The sequence below is a fragment of the Macrobrachium rosenbergii genome, chromosome 22 (genome assembly GCF_040412425.1).
Source record: "Macrobrachium rosenbergii isolate ZJJX-2024 chromosome 22, ASM4041242v1, whole genome shotgun sequence".
Lineage (NCBI taxonomy): Eukaryota > Metazoa > Arthropoda > Malacostraca > Decapoda > Palaemonidae > Macrobrachium > Macrobrachium rosenbergii.
The window spans coordinates 47923391-47946755 of record NC_089762.1 but is presented as its reverse complement, the minus strand read 5'-3'; the positions used below and the strand labels follow the sequence as shown (position 1 = coordinate 47946755).

General features: G+C 35.7%; 2 protein-coding genes across 2 annotated transcripts in view; both read right to left on the bottom strand.

Annotated features, from left to right (window-relative positions):
• Positions 1 to 207: 207 nt before the first annotated feature.
• Positions 208 to 18430, bottom strand: LOC136850843 (uncharacterized). The gene is made up of 20 exons (XM_067124864.1): positions 18335 to 18430; positions 17929 to 18021; positions 17403 to 17501; positions 16271 to 16360; positions 15719 to 15811; positions 15157 to 15246; positions 14529 to 14594; positions 13977 to 14066; positions 13424 to 13513; positions 12874 to 12963; positions 12321 to 12410; positions 11763 to 11855; positions 11209 to 11301; positions 9569 to 9658; positions 8971 to 9042; positions 8348 to 8440; positions 7410 to 7493; positions 6637 to 6708; positions 6050 to 6142; positions 208 to 4190 (listed from the first exon to the last, which is right to left on the bottom strand). Exons 3-20 carry the CDS (start codon positions 17431 to 17433, stop codon positions 4057 to 4059), a joined length of 1554 nt encoding a protein of 517 aa, XP_066980965.1. The 5' UTR covers positions 17434 to 17501; positions 17929 to 18021; positions 18335 to 18430; the 3' UTR covers positions 208 to 4056.
• A 981-nt stretch (positions 18431 to 19411) lies between these two features.
• LOC136850495 (axoneme-associated protein mst101(2)-like) overlaps positions 19412 to 23365 on the bottom strand; it is a 7139-nt gene continuing 3185 nt past the window's right edge. Inside the window, exons 4-8 of the mRNA XM_067124066.1 lie at positions 22216 to 22316; positions 21339 to 21481; positions 20036 to 20683; positions 19629 to 19721; positions 19412 to 19446 (exon numbers count right to left, since the gene is read on the bottom strand). Coding sequence (XP_066980167.1) covers positions 19412 to 19446; positions 19629 to 19721; positions 20036 to 20683; positions 21339 to 21481; positions 22216 to 22316 — 1020 coding nt within the window. The remainder of the gene's footprint in view (positions 19447 to 19628; positions 19722 to 20035; positions 20684 to 21338; positions 21482 to 22215; positions 22317 to 23365) is intronic.

Below are 23365 nucleotides of genomic sequence, written 5' to 3'. Positions count from 1 at the left end.
GCACGAATTAAGCAAGTGTTTATTTTTGCAAAAAAAAAACAAAAAACAAGCAAAAAGAGAAAAAAACATGCAAACCAAACACTGATGCAGGTTTTATTTCTCTTAAGCAAGTCTTCAGACTTTACAAGTGCTGACTGAGATAGGGAAGCAATGGAAGCTGAGATTACTAATTAAACAGATATTTATTTAGCTGTGATGCCTTGTGCTGTTCACTCCAAAGCAAGGTGCGATTTCCAGTGCGGAAGGTGACATTCAGTGACATAACAAGAGAGGCTTCGAAATGAAAGACCAATGAAGAGGAAGTTTTACCAGAACCTCACTCCAGATCCCTCACTCCTGAAATACATTTGATATTCACGCGTTTGTAAAAAAAAAACACACACACACACACATTTACAAGATAGGGCCTAGGAATAATGACAAACGGATGAACAAAAACAGGCGAAGGACCAAAAAAAATATTAAACGATGTTTTTTAAAAACGTATTTCAAATTCAAACTGGATGCTTCTGTTCGAGCGTATTCTGAATGAGTGTTATAGACCGCCGGGGAAAAAAATATGTGTTGTATTCTTTTTTGTTTGTCGTATCTACAATACAACAGGTTCAATTTTTCCTGTCGTAAAGAACGAGTATCCCCCTGAAAGTAAAAAGGGCTTGGGATAGGACTTTTAGGGTAGGACTTAGGATACAAACTTGATGACAGTTCTCTGATGGCATAACGCTTGAGACCTGAATTGCAGGCAATAAGAATATGATTTCATACTAGGTGTGCCTTGCTATAAATTCGCTTGGTATGGATTTACAGCACAACATAACCAATTATATTAGCAGCCTGAGAACGATTCTTTTGATAAGTACGCTCAGTAAATGGCCTATTATAATAGCTGTTTATTCAAAAATTGCCTAAAGAGCACAGGTTTGTGGGAGACGTTTTGAAATTTGTGGGAGACGTTTTGAAATTTGTAAGTTTAGCTGTTGTTTTTCTGTGACAGTTGTTTGTCGACTGTTCCCTTGTTATGGCTACTGCCTCCTTACCTGTTGGTGTTGGCTTTTGTTTGGTAAGCTGATGTATGTTGCCTTGCCTTTAAAGCCCTGTCCACACTAGCGGGCACTGCCCGACAGGCAAACTGTTTCCCTAGCCCATTCCACTATACAAGGAAGGAAGCTGAGTGGCCACTCTTTACACTACTCACTCTTCTGTGCAGCAATTTTCCTTTCAATCTTTCTTTTTAAACACACCAACTATTACTCCACACAATGCTATTTTTTTCTTTTCTGTGGTGCTGAGTATGGTGAGACTACCCTCTTCCCTTGCCTACTCAACGAGCTTTACTGACTGACCGAGTATGGAGCCAGAGCGATGCGACTGTCTGGTAACACTGCTTCAAAAGCGAGAAAAAATATAAACAGCTGGAAGTGCCTGACGGGCATGCCCGCTGGTGTGGATAGACCATATCAGGCTGTTAAAGACAAGGCAACAGTGTCGGTCAGGTTCAGAGCGGCAGAGAGTCAGTATCTCGGCAGCAGAGCAGCAACGAGTCATTTTTGGTGGACAGCAGGTATTATTTATCTGTTGGCTTCAGCAGTGTGAGGGTGTCTGGATGACACAAACATGGTTATCTGTTGAGAGCACTGGTTCCTGTTCGACAGCGAACATGCTGTCTCGACGACTCGGCCGTGGTCATCTGTTTGTTGGATGTGTTCCTGCTCCGCAGCTAGCTGCTGTCTCGATGGCTTCATGGTGTTTGCCTGTTTGATTTCACCCTCGTTGACAGCTGTGACTATCTCGACATCTCTACTGAGATTCTGTTTTTTTGTTGTTATTAATTTTGCCACTTGTGTGTTATGTAATTAGGCTGCTCGAGTATTATTAATTATACTGCTTTTGTATTATGTTTTGTGCTGCTTGGTTTCATATTTGGGATCATGTCAAGATTAGCGAACCCAACATCTCCATGTCAAGAACAGCGAACCCAATGATCCACATGTAAAGAATGGCCAACCCTTTCCGGTCCCAACTCCAGTTCCATACAAACGCTAGTACTAAACACAGCGAAACAGTGATTCATCTACACTGTTTTGCCGTGTTTAGTTCTAGCCCCTGGGGGGTCAAATGTATTTTGCTGTGTTTAGTACTAGCCCCTGAGGATCAAATGTCTGGTACCGAAGTGTTCGTGTCTAGAACAGTGAACCCGATTATTCCCATGTAAAGAATAACGAACTCAATAATCTTCGTGTAAAGAATAGCGAACCCTAATGCAAGTGGGTTTGCCAATCTTGACATGACCCCATATTTGTGATGCTGCTTGTCTTTATATTTGTTATGCTACCTGTTCATGTCATTTTTATGCTACCTGGTTATTGCTCAAGTGGAGTTTGTTCGTTTATTTGAAGTTTGTTTCCTGGGCTTTTATATGTTACCAACTCATTTATTTGAACTGTTTGGTTTCTGAACCTGACTCGTTTGTGCATTTGTAAATAATGAATTATTTTCAATGTCACTTTATGTGGTTTTGTTCAGCTCCTTCCTCCTTTGTCTGTCTCAATTTCTGCCAGTCATGTCCTATTCTATTTGTATTTTTAGAACCTGTAGAACCAAATGTGGTTCATCACAAATTCTTAAACGTTTCACGTTATCTGATTGTGAATGAACTAATGAGATGAAGCTGTTGCGACCACATTCTGAGCTGCAAGTTTAAAGTTGGAACTGGCTGTCGCTTGATTACCAGTGGAGCTGTTGTGACCACATTTGAAATTGGCGCTAGATGTCATTAAATTACCTTGGCGGAGTGGTCATGACTACATTTGGAGAAGGTTTTCCAGTTGGGTCAGGATTAACTGCCACTAAATTACCAATCCGAGCTGCTGTGACCACACTGGGATGTTTTTCAGTAAAGTTAGGACTAGTTGCCACATTTTTATCAAGCAGAGCAGTTGTGACCATACTTTGAGGTGATACATATCACTCAGAAACAATGTTTACTCACATCGAATAACGGTCAAAAGATACAGGAGTGGCTGAAAATGAAAGTTACTGTTCAGTGAAGCACAGCAATGAGGAGATATATAAAATGAGCACACTGCATTTGTCGTCATCATGGCCAATCAGTAGCATGAAAGAAAAATGATGCCTGAGCCTGATCTGTAGTTTGAGCTGGAGTGGGATTGACAACAGGAGGAGTTGTAACTACAGGAGCTGGAGCAATTATTTCTACTGCCGGAGGAGCAGCTGGAGCTGGTGGGAGTGGGGCAGGTGTGATGCCACCACTCTGGCTGATTTGAGAGCCTAAATCATTAACTTCTGCTGTGACTGCATTATAACTCGTGGTGAAAGCAGTTTCCCAGTCACTCAGAATTCTGAAAGTGTCTTCCACACTTTGGGTCAGTGATTATGAATCGAAATTTGAGGGGTTTGTGGCAAGCAAAGCTTCAACATCAGCTATTGCACTAGGCTGTACATTGATCAGGCTGCTGATGGTAACAATGTCCTGGTACTAAAGACAGCCTAAGTAATTCAATCAGCCTCTGCACTGGTGCTGCAGAAGGATTACTAATCGGAACCTGGCGTCGTCGCCTTTTCCCTGAACCTGAAGTACTCTTCAATAGGTCTGACAGTCTCTGAAGGACACTTTGTACTTTATCCACTGAATTCTTCAGATACTCCACCAAGTATTGCAAATTTTATTTTGATTGATACTGGGCTACCAGTACATCAAGTGGCGGAGCTGAAATGAGTACGAAAAACAACCATTGGCAATTTCCTATAAATATAAATTCTCTTGTAATTCTCCTATTTTCCATGAAGTGCTAAAAAATTAACCTCTGGTTCTCCCATAAAAATTCAGACCAGTCTGTAAATCATTAATTATTCCATTAATTCTTAAAAACATGTTTTGAGATTATTTTCTGTTTCTCGTCATTCTTTGCCACATTACTAGAAGTGCTATTTCTTCTTGAATGTTCTGAGTGACGTACATTAAGAGCAATGAATGACTAAATATGCCTAAATAGACCCTTCAGTCTATTTCACATATCCCAACCTTTTTATGTGTTACTAAAATGCAAATAAGGATCGATCACTATAGAAACGTAAGGAAAGAAATTCTTGCACCTGACCTGTTGTCGAAGTGTTGATTTTCGATGTCATTTGAGCAGGACTTGTAAACATGGGAGGCGGAGCAGCTGATTCTATAGTGGAACAGAAGACATATGGTATTGATGAGATAGCTGCTTTCAAAAGTGGCAAAGAATGAAAATTAGGTTTCAATAAAGCACATTAAGGAGATATATATAAAACATATATATACAGTAGCACCTCAACTTATGACTCTTTGTGGGTTTGGCTTTCAGATGATTCAGAGTGTCTGGTAAATAACCAGCGCCAGATTAAGACACTTTGGGGCCACAAGGCTAAGGGTGTGTGCATATATATATATACATATATATATATATGTATGGGGCCAATAATTTTGCAGCTACACAATTTTTAACATACAAGCTTAGCGACTCTAGCCTAATCAGCCTATTGGGTAATCTGCCACTGTAAATAACAACCCATGGTATAGCCTGTACTTGAATATAACTCACTGCTGACAGCAATCCCATATAGTTCCTAAACTAGCCTAAACCTGAATTTATCTAAAAATTCACCAGATCTGGATTGGTGGCATAGCAAAGAACAATAATATTACTAATATAGATGATATGATTTTTGGTGTTACTCAGTAATTAAGATCATCGTGACTAGTCGGTGGCATGAAGAAAGCGCTTGTGTTGACCTTTAGTTGTAAAAAGTTGATTCCTGGGGTTATTTGAGCAGCAGTAGTTCTGTCAACAGCATGAGTTGTAAACACTGGACCTGGAACAATTGTTTCTATAGCAGAACAGAAGGAGTATTTGGCATTAATGGCAGTAAAAGGATTCTTTTTGGCATGATGACCAATGAAGTATAGTAATGATATATAAAATAAAAACGGCAATTTCCTTTAAATATAAATTCTCTTGTAGAGAGAAGTATCAATTAGGTGTCATAAATTGTTGTAGAGAGAAGTATCAATTAGGTGTCATAAATTGTTCTATTTTCCATTAGTGCTAAAAAATTAACTTCTGGTTCTCCCATAAAAATTCAGACCAGTCTGTAAATCATTAATTATTCCATTACTTCTTAAAAATATCTTTTTAAGATTATTTTCTGTTTCTTGACATTCTTTGCCACATCACTAGAAGAGCTATTTCTTCTTGAATGTTCTGAGTGATGTATATTAAGAGCAATGAATAACTAAATATGCTTAAATAGACCCTTCAGCGTGTGTTATTAAAATGCAAATAAGGATCAATCACTATATAAGCGTAAAGCAAAAATTCTTGCACCTGACCTGTTGTCGAAGTGTTGATTTTCGATGTCATTTGAGCAGGACTTGTAAACATGGGAGGCGGAGCAGCTGACTATAGTGGAACAGAAGACATATGGTATGATGAGATAGCTGCTTTCAAAAGTGGCAAAGAATGAAAATTAGGTTTCAATAAAGCACATTAAGGAGATATATATAAAACATATATATACAGTAGCACCTCAACTTATGACTCTTTTGTGGGTTTGGCTTTCTGATGATTCAGTTGTCTGGTAAATAACCAGTGCCAGATTAAGACTCTTTAAAGGTAGCATATATATATACACATATATATAATGTATGGGAGCCAATAATTTTTGCAGCTACACAATTTTTAACTCACTTTGGAGCCAGGGGGCCCCTAGGCTTAGCCTAATCAGCCTATTGGGTAATCTGCCACTGTAAATAACAACCCATAGTATAGCCTGTACTTGAATATAACTAACTGCTGACAGCAATCCCATATAGTTCCTAAACTAGCCTAAACCTGAATTTATCTAAAAATTCACCAGATCTGGAATGGTAGCATAGCAAAGAACAATAATATTACTAATATAGATGATAGGTTCTGAAGTCTGTTAAGTTTTGGTGTTACTCAGTAATTAAGATCATCGTGACTAGTCGGTGGCATGAAGAAAGCACGCGCTTGTGTCTGACCTTTAGTTGTAAAGTTGATTCCTGGGGTTATTTGAGCAGCAGTAGTTCTGTCAACAGCATGAGTTGTAAACACTGGACCTGGAGCAATTGTTTCTATAGCAGAACAGAAGGAGTATTTGGCATTAATGGCAGTAAAAGGATTCTTTTTGGCATGATGACCAATGAAGTATAGTAATGATATATAAAATAAAAACGGCAATTTCCTTTAAATATAAATTCTCTTGTAGAGAGAAGTATCAGTTAGGTGTCATAAATTGTTCTATTTTCCATTAAGTGCTAAAAAATTAACTCTGGTTCTCCCATAAAAATTCAGACCAGTCTGTAAATCATTAATTATTCCATTACTTCTTAAAAATATCTTTTTTAAGATTATTTTCTGTTTCTTGACATTCTTTGCCACATTACTAGAAGAGCTATTTCTTCTTGAATGTTCTGAGTGACGTACATTAAGAGCAATGAATGACTAAATATGCCTAAATAGACCCTTCAGTCTATTTCACATACCTCAACCTTTTTACGTGTGTTATTAAAATGCAAATAAGGATCAATCACTATATAAGCGTAAAGCAAAAATTCTTGCACCTGACCTGTTGTCGAAGTGTTGATTTTCGATGTCATTTGAGCAGGACTTGTAAACATGGGAGGCGGAGCAGTTGATTCTATAGTGGAACAAACGATATATAGTATTGATGAGATAGCTGCTTTCAAAAGTGGCAAAGAATGAAAATTAGGTTTCAATAAAGCACATTAACGAGAGATATATAAAATATATATATGCAGTAGCACCTCAACTTATGACTCTTTGTGGGTTTGGCTTTCTGATGATTCAATTGTCTGGTAAATAACCAGTGCCAGATTAAGACTCTTTGGGGCCCCTAGGCTAAGGGTATGTGTATATGTATGTATGTATGTATGTATATATATATATATATATATATATATATATATATATATATATATATATATATATATATATATATATATATATATATATATATATATTTATGTGTATGGGGCCAATAATTTTTCCAGCTACACAATTTTAACATACAAGCTAGCGACTCTGGAGCCAGGGGGGCACTAGGCTTAGCCTAATCAGCCTATTGGGTAATCTGCCAGTGTAAATAACAACCCATAGTATAGCCTGTACTTGAATATAACTAACTACTGACACCAATCCCATATAGTTCCTAAACTAGCCTAAACCTGAATTAACAATCAACTTAAGAGCTTTAACTAAAATGGTATCACAGGTAAAAATAATCGTACAGCAATAAGGTAGCTGATAAGTTATGAATTTTATTAGGCTGAGGTGTAACTGTTGTAAGCAACATAAAGAAAAAAGATCTTTGTACCAGACCTTTAGTCGAAAAGTTGACATCTGGCGTTGTTGGAGCAGTAGTCTTGGCAGGAGTTGTAGCGTTGGGAGATGGAGCCATGGTTTCTATAGCAGAACAGAAGAAGTATATAAGTCATCAATGAGATGTCCACTAAAGCGATTTTTTTAGGCCACAAAAACATTACTTTCTCATGATGAATAACTGTCCAAAGATAATGACATTTCACTTTCAATGAAGTACGGTAATGAGATATAAAATACATACACAGTAGCACCTTAACTTTTCCCATGCTTTAAGATTGAGCTTTCTGACAAGTCCCAAAGTCCATAAACTAACAGGCTCTATATTATAGCCTGCACTTGACTAATGAACAATCTAATCATAAACCTGTACTTCAGTATTTCCTAAAATATCTAACTGCTAACAGCAATTTTACATAATTTTCAAGTGTAAACTAAAATGTACTTTACACTTACATTTCAATTTAAAAGATTTATATAAATGTCTACAGTAGAATAGAAGCATATAGTATTAATGAGACAGCCACTAAAAATCTTATTTTGGCCACAGAAATATTATTCTTCATGATAGAATAATGTCAAAGGATGCTAAAATGGTTAAGAATGAAATGTATAAACACAGCAGCATCTCAGCTTACTAAAAGCCTTTCCAGTCTGGCTTTCTGATCGTAGCCTGCATCTGTACATTTCAAGGTATCTAACTGCTAAAATCTCTTCCACATAGTTCCTAACCTCAACTTAACACTGTACTTTACACAGACCACTGAATTCAGGAGATTCATCTACAAATGTATTACATCTAAAATGGTTTCAGAGTAAAAAATAATCATAAAAATGTAGCTGACAGGACTGAAGTCTGTTAAGTTTTGGTGTCATTCAGTAATTAAGGTTGTCATGAATAGTCATTGGCATAAAGAAAGCACGTGCTTGTGTCTGACCTTTAGTTGTAAAGTCGATTTCTGAGGTCACATGAGCAGCAGTGGTTCTGTTAACAGGATGAGTTGTAAACACTGGACCTGGAGCAATTGTTTCTATAGCAGAATAGAAGGAGTATTTGGCATTAATGGCAAGTAAAAGGGTTCTTTTTGGCATGGTGATCAATGAAGTATAGTAATGATATATAAAATAAAAACGGCAATTTCCTTTAAATATAAATTCTCTTGTAGAGAGAAGTATCAATTAGGTGTCATAAATTGTTGTAGAGAGAAGTATCAATTAGGTGTCATAAATTGTTCTATTTTCCATTAAGTGCTAAAAAATTAACTTCTGGTTCTCCCATAAAAATTCAGACCAGTCTGTAAATCATTAATTATTCCATTAATTCTTAAAAACATGCTTTTTCAGATTATTTTCTGTTTCTTGACATTCTTTGCCACATTACTAGAAGAGCTATTTCTTCTTGAATGTTCTGAGTGATGTATATTAAGAGCAATGAATAACTAAATATGCTTAAATAGACCCTTCAGTCTATTTCACATATCTCAACCTTTTTACATGTTACTAAAATGCAAATAAGGTCCGATCACTATATAAGCGGAAAGCAAAAATTCTTGCACCTGACCTGTTGTCAAAGTGTTGATTTTCGATGTCATTTGAGCAGGACTTGTAAACATGGGAGGTGGAGCAGTTGATTCTATAGTAGAATAGAAGATATATGGTATTGATGAGATAGCTGCTTTCAAAAGTGGCAAAGAATGAAAATTAGGTTTCAATAAAGCACATTAAAGAGATATATATAAAATATATATATACAGTAGCATCTCAACTTATGACTCTTTGTGGGTCTGGCTTTTTGCAGCTACACAATTTTTATACAAGCTAGCAACTTTGGAGCCAGGGGCCCGCCAAGGCTTTGGGGGGCCCCTAGGCTTACCCTAATCAGCCTATTGGGTAATCTGCCACTGTAAATAACAACCCATAGTATAGCCTGTACTTGAATATAACTAACTGCTGACAGCAATCCCATATAGTTCCTAAACTAGCCTAAACCTGAATTAACAATCAACTTAAGAGCTTTAACTAAAATGGTAGCATAGGAAAAAATAATTGTACAGCAATAAGATGAGTTACGAACTCCATTAGGCTGAGGTGTAACTGCTGTGTTTATGGTCATTATGACCAGTAAGCAACACAAAGAAAAAAGGATCTTTGTACCCGACCTTTAGTTGAAAAGTTGACATCTGGCGTTGTTGGAGCAGCAGTCTCAACAATGGCAGGAGTTGTAACGCTGGGAGCTGGAGCCATGGTTTCTTTAGCAGAACAGGGGAGTATATAGGTCATTAAGGAGAAGTCTACTAAAACGATTTTTTTGGCCACAAAAACATTATTTTCTCATGATGAATAACTGTCCAAAGCACATTTCACTTCCAATGAAGCACAATAATGAGATATAAAGTACATATACAGTAACACCTTAACTTTTCCCATGCTTTAGGAGCGGACTTTCTGACAAGTCCCAAAGTCCATAAACTAACAGGGTCTATATTATAGCCTGCACTTGACTAATAAAGAACCTAATCATATACCTGTACTTCAATATTTTCTAAAATATCTAAATGCTAACAACAATTTTACATATTTTCAAATGTAAACTAAAATGTACTTTACACTTGCATTTCAGTTTAAAAGATTTATATGAATTGTTTCTACAGTAGAAGAGAAGCATATAGAATTAATGAGAAAGCCACTAAAAATTTTATTTTGGCCACAGAAATATAATTTCTGCATGATAGAATAATGCCAAAGGATGCTACCATTTATAAACACAGTAGCATCTCAGCTTACTAAAAGCCTTTCCAGTCTGGCTTTCTGATGAGTCATGAAGTCCATCAGCATTTATGGTCACTGTGTCTAATCAGTGGTGTTTAGGCAAAGATATGTGTCTGACCTCTAGTTGTACAGGAATGTCCATTCTGGAGTCATTTGAGCAAGCATAGTTCTGACAATTGTCGTAAAGTTAGGAGGTGGGGCAATTGGTTCAATAGTGGAATATGATGAGTATATAGCATTAATGAGATTGTTGGTTATAGAAGTTTTTGCTTAGTAAAAAAAACAATCATAATAATGTAGTTGATTATGATAATAGTGTAGCTGAAAATTACAGAAATTCGTTAAGTTCTGGTGTTACTCAGTACATAATTATGGTCATCGTGACTAGTCAGTGGGATAGAGAAAAATGATGCTCCTGTCTGGCCTTCAGTTGAAATATCAATTTTTGACGTTGTCTGAGCAGGAGTGGTTGTGATAACTGTAGGATCTGTAATGCCAGGAGCTGGAGTAATTGTTTCTCTAGTGGAATAGAAGGAGTATATGTCATTAATGAGACAGCTGACAGAAGGATTTATTTGGCCTCAAAAACACTGTTTACTCTTGATGGTTTAGGGTCAAAAGATACTGGAGTGGTTAAGAAGGAAAATTAAATGTCAATGAAGCATAGTAATGAGAGATATATACATTATATATACAGTTGTCCCTTAATTCATTAGACTCTTTGAGGGTTGGGCCCGTTAAGTATCAAGACAATATATCGTAGCCTGCACCTGTACATTTTCAAGCTATTTAACTGCAAAAAGCTCTTCCACATAGTTCCTAAACTCAACTTAACACCGTACTTTACACGGACCACTGAATTCAAGAGATTCATCTACAAATGTATTACACCTAAAATGGTTCACAGTAAAAAAATAATCATAGAAATGTAGCTGATAGTACTGAAGTCTGTTAAGTTTTGGTGTCATTCAGTAATTAAGGTCGTCATGACTAGTCAACGGCATAAAGAAAGCACATGCTTGTGTCTGACCTTTAGTTGTAAAGTTGATTTCTGGGGTTATTTGAGTAGCAGTAGTTCTGTCAACAGCATGAGTTGTAAACGCTGGACCTGGTGCAATTGTTTCTATAGCAGAACAGAAGGAGTATTTGGCATTAATGGTAGCTAAAAGGATTCTTTTTGGCATGATGATCAATGAAGTATTGTAATATATATATAAAAAAATATGGAAGCCCCTAAACTTGCCAGATGCATTTCTAGTCAGACTTTCTGATAAGTTACAAAGTCCATTAACTAAGAAAGACCCCATATTGTAGTCAGCACTTGAATTTTTTCTAGATGTATAACTGCTAACAGCAGTTCCACATAGTTTGTAGCCTAAACAAACTCAGTTCTCTACACTTAGCATTTAATTTAAGAGATTTATCTAAAAATTTACCAAATCTGGAATGGTAGCATAGCAAAGAATAATAATATTACTAATATAGATGATAGGTTCTGAATTCTGTTAAGTTTTGGTGTTACTCAGTAATTAAGATCATCGTGACTAGTCAGTGGCATGAAGAAAGCACGTGTTTGTGTCTGACCTTTTGTTGTAAAGACGGTTTCTGAAGTCATTTGAACAGCAGTAGTTCTGTCAACAGGATGGGTTGTAAACACTGGACCTGGTGCAATTGTTTCTATAGCAGACCAGAAGGCATACATTACATTAATGGGACAGCCACTCAAAGGATCTTGTTTTTTTGGCACCAAACATATTATTTATTCATGGTGAATAACTGTCAAAAAATACTGGAGTGGTTAAGAACGACTATTTGCAGTTTAGGCCTTCTGACAAGTCACAAAATCTGTTATATGTCAGGGACCCAATACCATAGCCTTCACTTGAATAATTTCTTGATACCCAGCAGCTAATGGCAATTCCATTTAATTACTAACCTAACTATACCTGTACTTTACACTTAATCTTCAATTTAAGAGATTTATCCAAACATGGATCTAATCTGTATTGGTAGTCTAGCTAATAATAATCATAGTAATTTAGCTGATAAGTGCTGAAGACTGTAAAGTTTTGGTTTTATCCAGTAATTAAGGTTATCATGACTATTCAAGTGGCATGAAGAAAGCACATGCTTGTGTCTGACCTTTAGTTGTAAAGTCGATTTCTGAGGTCATTTGAGCAGCAGTAGTTCTGTCAACATGAGTTGTAAACACTGGACCTGGAGCAATTGTTTCTATGACAGAATAGAAGGCATATATTACATTAATGGGACATCTACTCAAAGGGTCTTTTTTTGGCACCAAACATAATATTTATTCATGGTGAATACTTGTCAAAAGATACTGGAGTGGTTAAGAATAATCATTTGCAGTTTAGGCTTTCTGACAAGTCACAAAATCTATTAAATGTCAAAGACCCAATACTATAGGCTGCACTTGAATAATTTTTTGATTTCTAACAGTTAATAGCAATTCCATTTAATTACTAACCTAATTATACCTGTACTTTAACTTAATCTTCAACTTAAGAGATTCATCCAAACATGGATCTAATCTGAACTGGTAGTCTAGCTAATATAATAATCATAATAATTTAGCTGATAAGCACTGAAGTCTGTAAAGTTTTGGTTTTATCCAGTAATTAAGGTTATCATGACTAGTCAAGTGGCATAAAGAAAGCACACACTTGTGTCTGACCTTTAGTTGTAAAGTCCATTTCTGTGGTCATTTGAGCAGCAGTAGTTCTGTCAATATGAGTTGTAAACACTGGACCTGGAGCAATTGTTTCTATGACAGAATAGAAGGGATATATTACATTAATGGGACATCCACTCAAAGGGTCTTTTTTTGGCACCAAACAATATTTATTCATGGTGAATACTTGTCAAAAGATACTGGAGTGGTTAAGAATGATCATTTGCAGTTTAGGCTTTCTGACAAGTCACAAAATCTATTAAATGTCAAAGACCCAATACTATAGGCTGCATTTGAATAATTTTTTTATATCTAACAGCCAATAGCAATTCCATTTAATTACTAACCTAATTATACCTGTACTTTACACTTAATCTTCAATTTAAGAGATTTATCCAAACATGGATCTAATCTGAACTGGTAGTCTAGCTAATAATAATCATAATAATTTAGCTGATAAGCACTGAAGTCTGTAAAGTTTTGGTTTTATCCAGTAATTAAGGTTATCATGACTAGTCAAGTGGCATAGAGAAAGCACACACTTGTGCCTGACCTTTGGTTGTAAAGTCGATTTCTGAGGTCATCTGAGCAGCAGTGGTTCTGTCAACATGAGTTGTAAACACTGGACCTGGAGCAATTGTTTCTATGGCAGAACAGAAGGCATATATTACATTAACGGGACATCCACTTGAAGGGTCTTTTTTTTGGCACCAAACATAATATTAATTCATGGTGAATAATTGTCAAAAGATACTGAAGTGGGTAATAATGATCATTTGCCATTTAGGCTTTCTGACAAGTCACAAAATCTGTTAAATGTCAAAGACCCAATACTATAAGCTGCACTTGAATAATTTTTTGATTTCTAACAGTTAATAGCAATTCCATTTAATTACTAACCTAATTATACCTGTACTTTAAACCTAATCTTCAATTTAAGAGATTCATCCAAACATGGATCTAATCTGAACTGGTAGTATAGCTAATAATAATCATAATAATTTAGCTGATAAGCACTGAAGTCTGTAAAGTTTTGGTTTTATCCAGTAATTAAGGTTATCATGACTAGTCAAGTGGCATAAAGAAAGCACACACTTGTGCCTGACCTTTGGTTGTAAAGTCCATTTCTGTGGTCATTTGAGCAGCAGTAGTTCTGTCAATATGAGTTGTAAACACTGGACTTGGAGCAATTGTTTCTATAACAGAATAGAAGGGATATATTACATTAACGGGACATCCACTCGAAGGGTCTTTTTTTTGGCACTAAACATAATATTAATTCATGGTGAATAATTGTCAAAAGATACTGGAGTGGTTAAGAATGATCGTTTGCAGTTTAGGCTTTCTGACAAGTCACAAAATCCGTTAAATGTCAAAGACCCAATACTATAGGCTGCATTTGAATAATTTTTTGATTTCTAACAGCCAATAGCAATTCCATTTAATTACTAATTAATTATACCTGTACTTTGCACTTAATCTTCAATTTAAGAGATTAATCCAAACATGGATCTCTTCTGAACTGGTAGTATAGCTAATAATAATCACAATAATTTAGCTGATAAGCACTGAAGTCTGTAAAGTTTTGGTTTTATCCAGTAATTAAGGTTATCATGACTAGTCAAGTGGCATAAAGAAAGCACATGCTTGTGTCTGACCTTTAGTTGTAAAGAAGATTTCTGAGGTCATTTGAGTTGTAAACACTGGACCTGGAGCAATTGTATCTATGACAGAATAGAAGGCATATATTACATTAATGGGACATCCACTCAAGGGTCTTTTTTCGGCACAAAACATATTATTTATTCATGGTGAATAACTGTCAAAAGGTACTGTAGTGGTAAGAATTACTATTTGCCGTTTAGGTTTTCTGACAAGTCATAAAATCTGTTAAATGTCAAAGACCCAATACTATAGCCTGCACTTGAATAATTTCTTGATATCTAACTGCTACCAGCAATTCCATTTAGTTACTAACCTAACTAAGCCTGTGCTTTATACTTAATTTTCAAATTAGGAGATTCATTTAAACTTGGATCTTGATATCTAACTGCTACCAGCAATTCCATTTAGTTACTAAACTAACTAAACCTGTACTTTATACTTAATTTTCAAATTAGGAGAATCATTTAAACTTGGATCTCATCTGAAATGGTAGTATAACATATAATAATCATAATAATGTAGCTGATAAGCACTAAATTCTGTTAAGTGTTGGTGTTATTCAATAATTAGGGTCATCATGACTAGTTAGTGGCATAAAGAAAACATGTGCTTGTGTCTGACCTTTAGTTGTAAAGTCAATTTCTGTCATTTGAGCAGCAGTAGTTCTGTCAACAGGATGAGTTGTAAACACTTGACCTGGAGCAATTGTTTCTATTGCAGAATAGAAGTAATACTTGGCATTAATAGCAGCTAAAAGGTTTCTTTTTGGCATGATGTTCAATGAAGTATAGTAATGATATAAAAAAAAAAAATACGGAATATCTACAGTTGCCAGATGTATTTCTGGTCAGGCTATGTGGTAAGTTACAGAGTTCATTAACTAACTAAAACCCTATACTGTATTGTAGTCAGCACTGGAATTTTTTCTAGATATATACCGTAACTGCTAACAGCACTTCCACATAGTTTGTAGCCTAAACAAACTCCTTCTCTACACTTAGCACTTAATTTAAAGAGATTTATCTCAAAATTCACCACATCTGGAATGGTAGCATAGCAAAGAACAATAATATTACTAATATAGATGATTGGTACTGAAGTCTGTTAAGTTTTGGTGTTACTTAGTAATTAAGGTTATCGTGAACAGCCAGTGGCATAAAGAAAGCACATGCTTGTGTCTGACCTTTTGTTGTAAAGACGGATTCTGAAGTCATTTGAGCAGCAGTGGTTCTATCAACAGGATGAGTTGTAAACACTGGACCTGGTGCAATTGTTTCTATAGCAGACCAGAAGGCATACCTTACATTAATGAGACAGCCACCCAAAAGGTTTTTTTTGGCACCAAACATTATTTATTCATGGTGAATAACTGTCAAAAGATACTGGAGTGGTTAAGAATGACTATTTGCAGTTTAGGCTTTCTGACAAGTCACAAAATCCGTTAAATGTCAAAGACCTGATAATATAGGCTGCACTTGAATAATTTTTTGATACCCAACAGCTAATAGCAATTCCATTTAATTACTAACCCAGCTATACATGTACTTTACACTTAATCTTCAATTTAAGAAATTCATCAAAACACGGATCTAATCTGAACTGGTAGTATACCTAATAATAATCATGATAACTTAGCTGATAAATATTAAAGTCTGTTAAGGTTTGGTTTTATCCAGTAATTAAGGTTATCATGACTAGTCAAGTGGCATATAGAAAGCACACATTTGTGCCTGACCTTTAGCTGTAAAGTCGATTTCTGAGGTCATTTGAGCAGCAGTAGTTCTGTCAACATGAGCTGTAAACACTGGACCTGGAGCAATTGTCTCTATAGCAGAATAGAAGGAGTATTTGGCATTAATGGCAGCTAAAAGGATTCTTTTTGGCATGATGATCAACGAAGTGTAGTAATGATATAAAAAACAAAAATACAGAAGCATCTAAACTTGCCAGGCTTTCTGATAAGTTACAAAGTTCAATAACTAACTAAGATCCCATATTGTAGCGCTTGAATTTTTTCAAGATGTACAACTGCCAACAGCAATTCCCCACAGTTTGTATGCTAAACAAACTCCTTCTCTACACTTAGCATTTAATTTAAGAGATTTATCTAAAAATTCACCACATCTGGAATGGTAACATAGCAAAGAATAAGATGATAGGTACTGAAGTCTGTTAGGTTTTGGTGTTACTCAGTAATTAAGGTTATCATGAATAGTCAAGTGGCATAAAGAAAGCACGTGTCAGTGTCTGACCTTTAGTTGTAAAGACAATTTCTGAAGTCATTTGAGCAGCAGTAGTTATGTCAACATGAGCTGTAAACACTGGACCTATAGCAGTTGTTTTTGTAACAGAATAGAAGGAGTATACAACATTAATGGGAGCACCACTAAAAGGATATTTTTTGACAAAAACAATTGATTATTCATGATGAATAACTGTCAAAAGATGCTGGAGTAGTTAACAATGAAAATGATCCTTCAATGCAGCAAAGTAATGAGATATTTGTTATTTGTAAAATATATATACAGAAGCTCCTCAGCTTATCAGCCTCTTTGCAGGTCTAGCTTTCGCATAAGTCACAAAATCTGCTAAATATCAAAGACTTGATAGTTTAAGCTACACTTGAATAATCTCTTTATATCTAACTGCTACCAGCAATTCCATTTAATTACTACTGTACTTTATGCTTAATCTTCAATTTAAGAGATTCATGCAAACACGGATATAATCTGAACTGGTACTATAGCACATAATCATAATAATTTAGCTGATAAGTACTGAAGTCTGTTAAGTTTTGGTGTTATTCTGTAAATAAGGTTATCATGACTAGTCAAGTGGCATAAAGAAAGCACGTGCTTGTGTCTGACCTTTAGTTATAAAGTCGATTTCTGAGGTCATTTGAGCAGCAGTGGTTCTGTCAACAGGAGGAGCTGTAAGCACTGGACCTGGAGCAATTGTTTCTATAGCTGAATAGAAGGAGTATTTGACATTAATGGCATCTAAAAAGGATTTTTTGGCAATAGAAATACTGTTTATTCATGATGATGTATAGTAATGATATATAAAAACAAATACAGAAGCATCTAAACTTGCCAGATGCATTTCTAGTCAGGCTTTCTGATAAGTTACAAAGCCTGTTAACTAAGGTAGACCCTATATTGTAGTCAGCACTGGAGTTTATGTTAGATATATATAACTTCTAACAGCAATTCCACAAAATTTGTAACATAAAGTAATCTGTACCTTACACTTGCCAAGGAGATTCAGTTAAAAATATAGCATCATTAGAATGCAGCTGGTAAGTATGAAGTCATTAAGTTGGGGTGCTACTGTAATGCATTTGTGGTCAGTATGACGAGTCAGTGGCATAAAGAAAAGATGCTTGTGCCTTACCCTCAGCTGTAATGTCAACATCTGCTGTCGGCTGATCAGCAGTAGTTCTGACAACAGGAGGAATTGTAACGACGGGAGCTGGACCAATTGTTTCTGTAGTGGATTATCAGGAGTATACATATATATATAGCGTTAACGAGATAGTAGCCAAAAGGGTTCTTTTCTGCTTAGAAACATAATTTGAATTATGGTCAAAAGATACTGGTATGGTTATGAACGGAAAAATCTGTACTTCAAAACAAAGTATAGTAACGATATATATATATATATATATATATATATATATATATATATATATATATATATATATATATATATATATATATATATATATATATATATATATATATACATATATGATCACTATGACAAGTTAGCAGCATAAAGAATGACGCCTGTGCCTCACCTCTGGTTGGAATGTCGATATCTGACGTCGTCTGAGCAGGAGTGGGTTTGACAACAGGAGGAATTGTAACGACGGGAGCTGGACCAATTGTTTCTGTAGTGGATTATCAGGAGTATATATATATATATATATATATATATATATATATATATATATATATATAGCATTAACGAGATAGTAGCCAAAAGGGTTCTTTTCTGCTTAGAAACATAATTTGAATTATGGTCAAAAGATACTGGTATGGTTATGAACAGAAAAATCCGTACTTCAAAACAAAGCATAGTAACGATATATATATATATATATATATATATATATATATATATATATATATATATATATATATATATATATATATATATATATATACATACATATATTGAGTATATGATCACTATGACAAGTTAGCAGCATAAAGAATGACGCCTGTGCCTCACCTCTGGTTGGAATGTCGATATCTGACGTCGTCTGAGCAGGAGTGGGTTTGACAACAGGAGGAATTGTAACGACTGGAGCTGGACCAATTGTTTCTGTAGTGGATTATCAGGGTATATATATATATATATATATATATATATATATATATATATATATATATATATATATATATATATATATATCATTGAGATAGTAGCCAAAAAGGGTTCTTTTCTGCTTAGAAACATAATTTGAATTATGGTCAAAAGATACTGGTATGGTTATGAACAGAAAAATCCGTACTTCAAAACAAAGCATAGTAACGATATATATATATATATATATATATATATATATATATATATATATATATATATATATATATATATATATACATACATACATATACAGGAGTATATGATCACTATGACAAGTTAGCAGCATAAAGAATGACGCCTGTGCCTCACCTCTGGTTGGAATGTCGATATCTGACGTCGTCTGAGCAGGAGTGGGTTTGACAACAGGAGGAATTGTAACGACAGGAGCTGGACCAATTGTTTCTGTAGTGGATTATCAGGTATATATATATATATATATATATATATATATATATATATATATATATATATATATATATATATATATATATATATATAACCATTAACTGAGATAGTAGCCAAAAGGGTTCTTTTCTGCTTAGAAACATAATTTGAATTATGGTCAAAAGATACTGGTATGGTTATGAACGGAAAATCCGTACTTCAAAACAAAGTACTGTATAGTAACGATATATATATATATATATATATATATATATATATATATATATGATCACTATGACAAGTTAGCAGCATAAAGAATGACGACTGTGCCTCACCTCTGGTTGGAATGTCGATATCTGACGTCGTCTGAGCAGGAGTGGGTTTGACAACAGGAGGAATTGTAACGACGGGAGCTGGACCAATTGTTTCTGTAGTGGATTATCATGAGTATATATATACGAGTATATATATATAGTGTTAACGAGATAGTAGCCAAAAGGGTTCTTTTCTGGTTAGAAACATAATTTTAATTATGGTCAAAAGATACTGGTATGGTAATGAACGGAAAAATTTGTACTTCAAAACAAAGTATAGTAACGATATATATATATATATATATATATATATATATATATATATATATATATATATATATATATATATATATATATATATATATCCTTACTGTATATATGATCATTACGACCAGTTAGCAGCATAAAGAAAGATGCCTGTGCCTCACCTCTGGTTGGAATGTCGATATCTGACGTCGTCTGAGCAGGAGTGGGTTTGACAACAGGAGGAATTGTAACCACCGGAACTGGAGCATCTGTTTCCACTGCGGGAGGAGGAGGAGCAGGAGGAACAGTTGGAGCTGGTGGGAGTGGAGCAGGTGTGTTGCCACCAACCTGGATGATTTGAGACCCCACGTCCTGAAGTTCTCCTGTGACGTCATTATAATACTGGGGGAAAGCAGTTTCCCACTCATTCAGAATCGTAAATCCGTCCCCCACACTCCTGCTCACCGAACTCAAATTGTAATAGGAAGGGTTTGCACTGATCCGCGCCAACAAAGTTTCAACGTAAGCTAGAAAATCTGGCATTTCAGCGATGATGCTGTTGATCATGTCAGTGTCCCGATTTCGAAGGGAAGAGACCGAGAGAGAGAGTAATTCAATCAGCCTCTCCAGGGACCTTTCAGAAACACTGCTGTTATTCCAAGCCTGCTGCTGTCGCCGCCTTTTCCCACTGCCTGTGTTTTTCTTCAGGGCGTCTGACAGCCTGCGAAGGAGGCTTCTGGCTGCATCCACCAAATTCTTCAGATGTTCCATCGAGTATTGCAACTTTTGCTTTTCCTCATATGTGGCTCCCAGTTCATCAAGCGGTGGAGCTGAAATAAGCAGGAAGAGTAGACGCTGGCGATTTCCTCAAAATACACGATTCATTTGTTACAAATTGTCTAATTTTCCTTAAAATGCTAAAGAAAATGACCCAAACTTTTCTGAATCTATCTGCTTCAACGGCACAGAGAATAATGGGGTAGAAAATAATGGAAAGAACAAACACTTGTAAATTAACGGAACATATCACTGATTAAAACACGTTATATACATGAATGAATCTGAACTTGCTTAGATGACACGACTGAAGACCAACTGATCACTGTATCGTTTTAGAACCAATGAAGTTATCAGTTCTAGATGGTTTATTCATTCACACAGAACTCGTTTAAAGAGTTCACTGACAGGAACTGAAACGTTGATTGAGGTTTTTCTGAGTAAACTAACTGTTCTTAGAACTCTTTTTAGAACTTTCAACCCGCGATTATTTTTCACATACTATTTTCATGCAACCGGTTTCTGTGGCAATTGTAAATCACAGCACGTAAAGAGAAGGTGCTTTTATCCTTGGCTATGTAACTTTCAGGGAAGCTAGAGGGCTGACTACGTGAAAGACGGTGTGGTGTTGCAATTACTTCTTCACGCTGAAGGCGTTTTGTGGGAGGACAACAGAAATCCCACAGCTAGTGATGTGGTCCCACTTACCTCCAACAGCATAAATTTCGCATATGAAGCCTCCTGAGCACTCTTTCTTTTTCAGTTTCTTTCGTTTGTACAGAATCGATATTTCGTTGGTGTCGAACACGGCCCCCTTAGGCTTCTTCTTCTTACAGAACTTCTTCTTGCTTCTGAAATGGGCAGAACTTTATTCGATTCCGCAGAAATTTGATTGTCCAAGGTATATTTTTAAAATGACATTTCGTTTTGCTGTCAAGTATATCATTGTGGAATCTTCTGTACATAAATGAGAAGTAAAATATAGCGTTTAAATAAACACACACACACACACACACACACACAAGGTTTCACAAAGATGCACGATTAATAACTCTGGGTTTTTTCTATGTAATGATCACTGAATGAAAACGGTTCCACCTGGAGTTCCCTTTGAATTCTAAAGGTTGGCTAAAAACTGATTAGAATTTCATTGTATTGTTGTTGATTCATTTAAAAGGGACACTGATTTTTCATGGCAGGTGGGAGAGCTGCTGAAATGCATTCAGGGTACCTAAAACTATTGTGTTTAAAATTCTAATTAACTACAGACGCGATTCAGAGTTGACACTGAACAACAGCATCTAGAGTCCTCTTAGTTTTTACAGTATTTCATTTTCCTCAAGGGTGAATGGGTATATAAGAAAATACAGTAAGGAAATGGTGAATGCACATATGAAAATCTGAAGAAAGGAACTCAGAAAACATTAAAATATTTGTCACAACTATGAACGGATATTTGTCGTGGGTACTCGGAGAGGTGCAAGATAAAAAAAAAAGGAAATGTGAAATTGAATGTGAGAAGAATGAATGTGACGTGAGAGAGGGGGAAGCTAACAAGAAATCCAGCAAGCTCCGAAGTTCTTACTTTTTATCAGTTGTTTTTAGTTTGAGAAACTCCCTCCGGCATCCTTTCTTGTTGAGCTGGAACGACATGCAGTTGAATCCGACAGCAGTGCCCGGAGGTGTCTGGAAGCAGGAGAGTAGTTTTCACAGTTTACGAACTGTCCTACAGTTTTCATAAGGGATGAAAAAGTAAAATGGAGCGGATGCAAGTTAGGGAGACAGGGGCAGGCGTGAGAGATCCTCATCTTTCCTAGAATGCCGTGTCCTGACCTAACCAAGTAACACTGAATATCCCTGTCTTCCTACTCTGCATACTACCCAGTAAAATATCAAGAAAAAAGTGGCAAAAGATAATTCATGGACTTGGAAATTATGATATCTGAGTTTTAAACAAGTTCCAGATGCACAGCAATGTGACCATGACCCTCTTAGCTCCTTTTTGGCCTCTGAGAGTTCTTCTCTGGCATAAAAGCTGTTGTGGAAGATTTGTTGTGGGAATCGAAGGTTCTTGGAGAGTCCTCTAAAGTTTCAGGGCCACAACAAACAAACAAACCAGTCTGGGGGCCATTAATTAGTGTACTGTATCACGAATTTTTTCCCGCTTCATGCCTTCAGATTAAACTGAGCAGCATGTTTCAGAATACTTTTGAACCTGACTGGCGACCTTGAGTTTCTCACAGAAGACTGCCATATTCGTAGAAGAGTCAGAGCTGTATATCACCAAGCTATAAATATAAAGAAATGACTTTTTTTAAAGAAAAATGGGAATCATCCACACACGCTGTTGGAACAAATGTCTGAAAGTCTTCATCAGTCAGGAAGATGTGGATGAGTGTCTGGGAATATGAAACTTGCAGATATATCATTACAGATAGCATAATCACATCTGAAAATAATTATAAGCAGGGCTGCAGAGAATATAGCCTCTGACAAGTCTTTGTGCTTACAGCCCTATGCCAGATACTGTCATGGTAATTAATTGTGTGCAATCTGTTTTTTTTTTATTTTTAATATTTTTTTTACTATTCTTCACAATATTATTACTGTCATTACAATTATCACGAATGCTATTTCTTTCTACTTCTTCAGCAACTGTGTGGATATTGCCGATTATCATTTTTTATTATGTTATCTCATGTGTCTAGAGTGTTTATTATGTTATCTTTACTTGG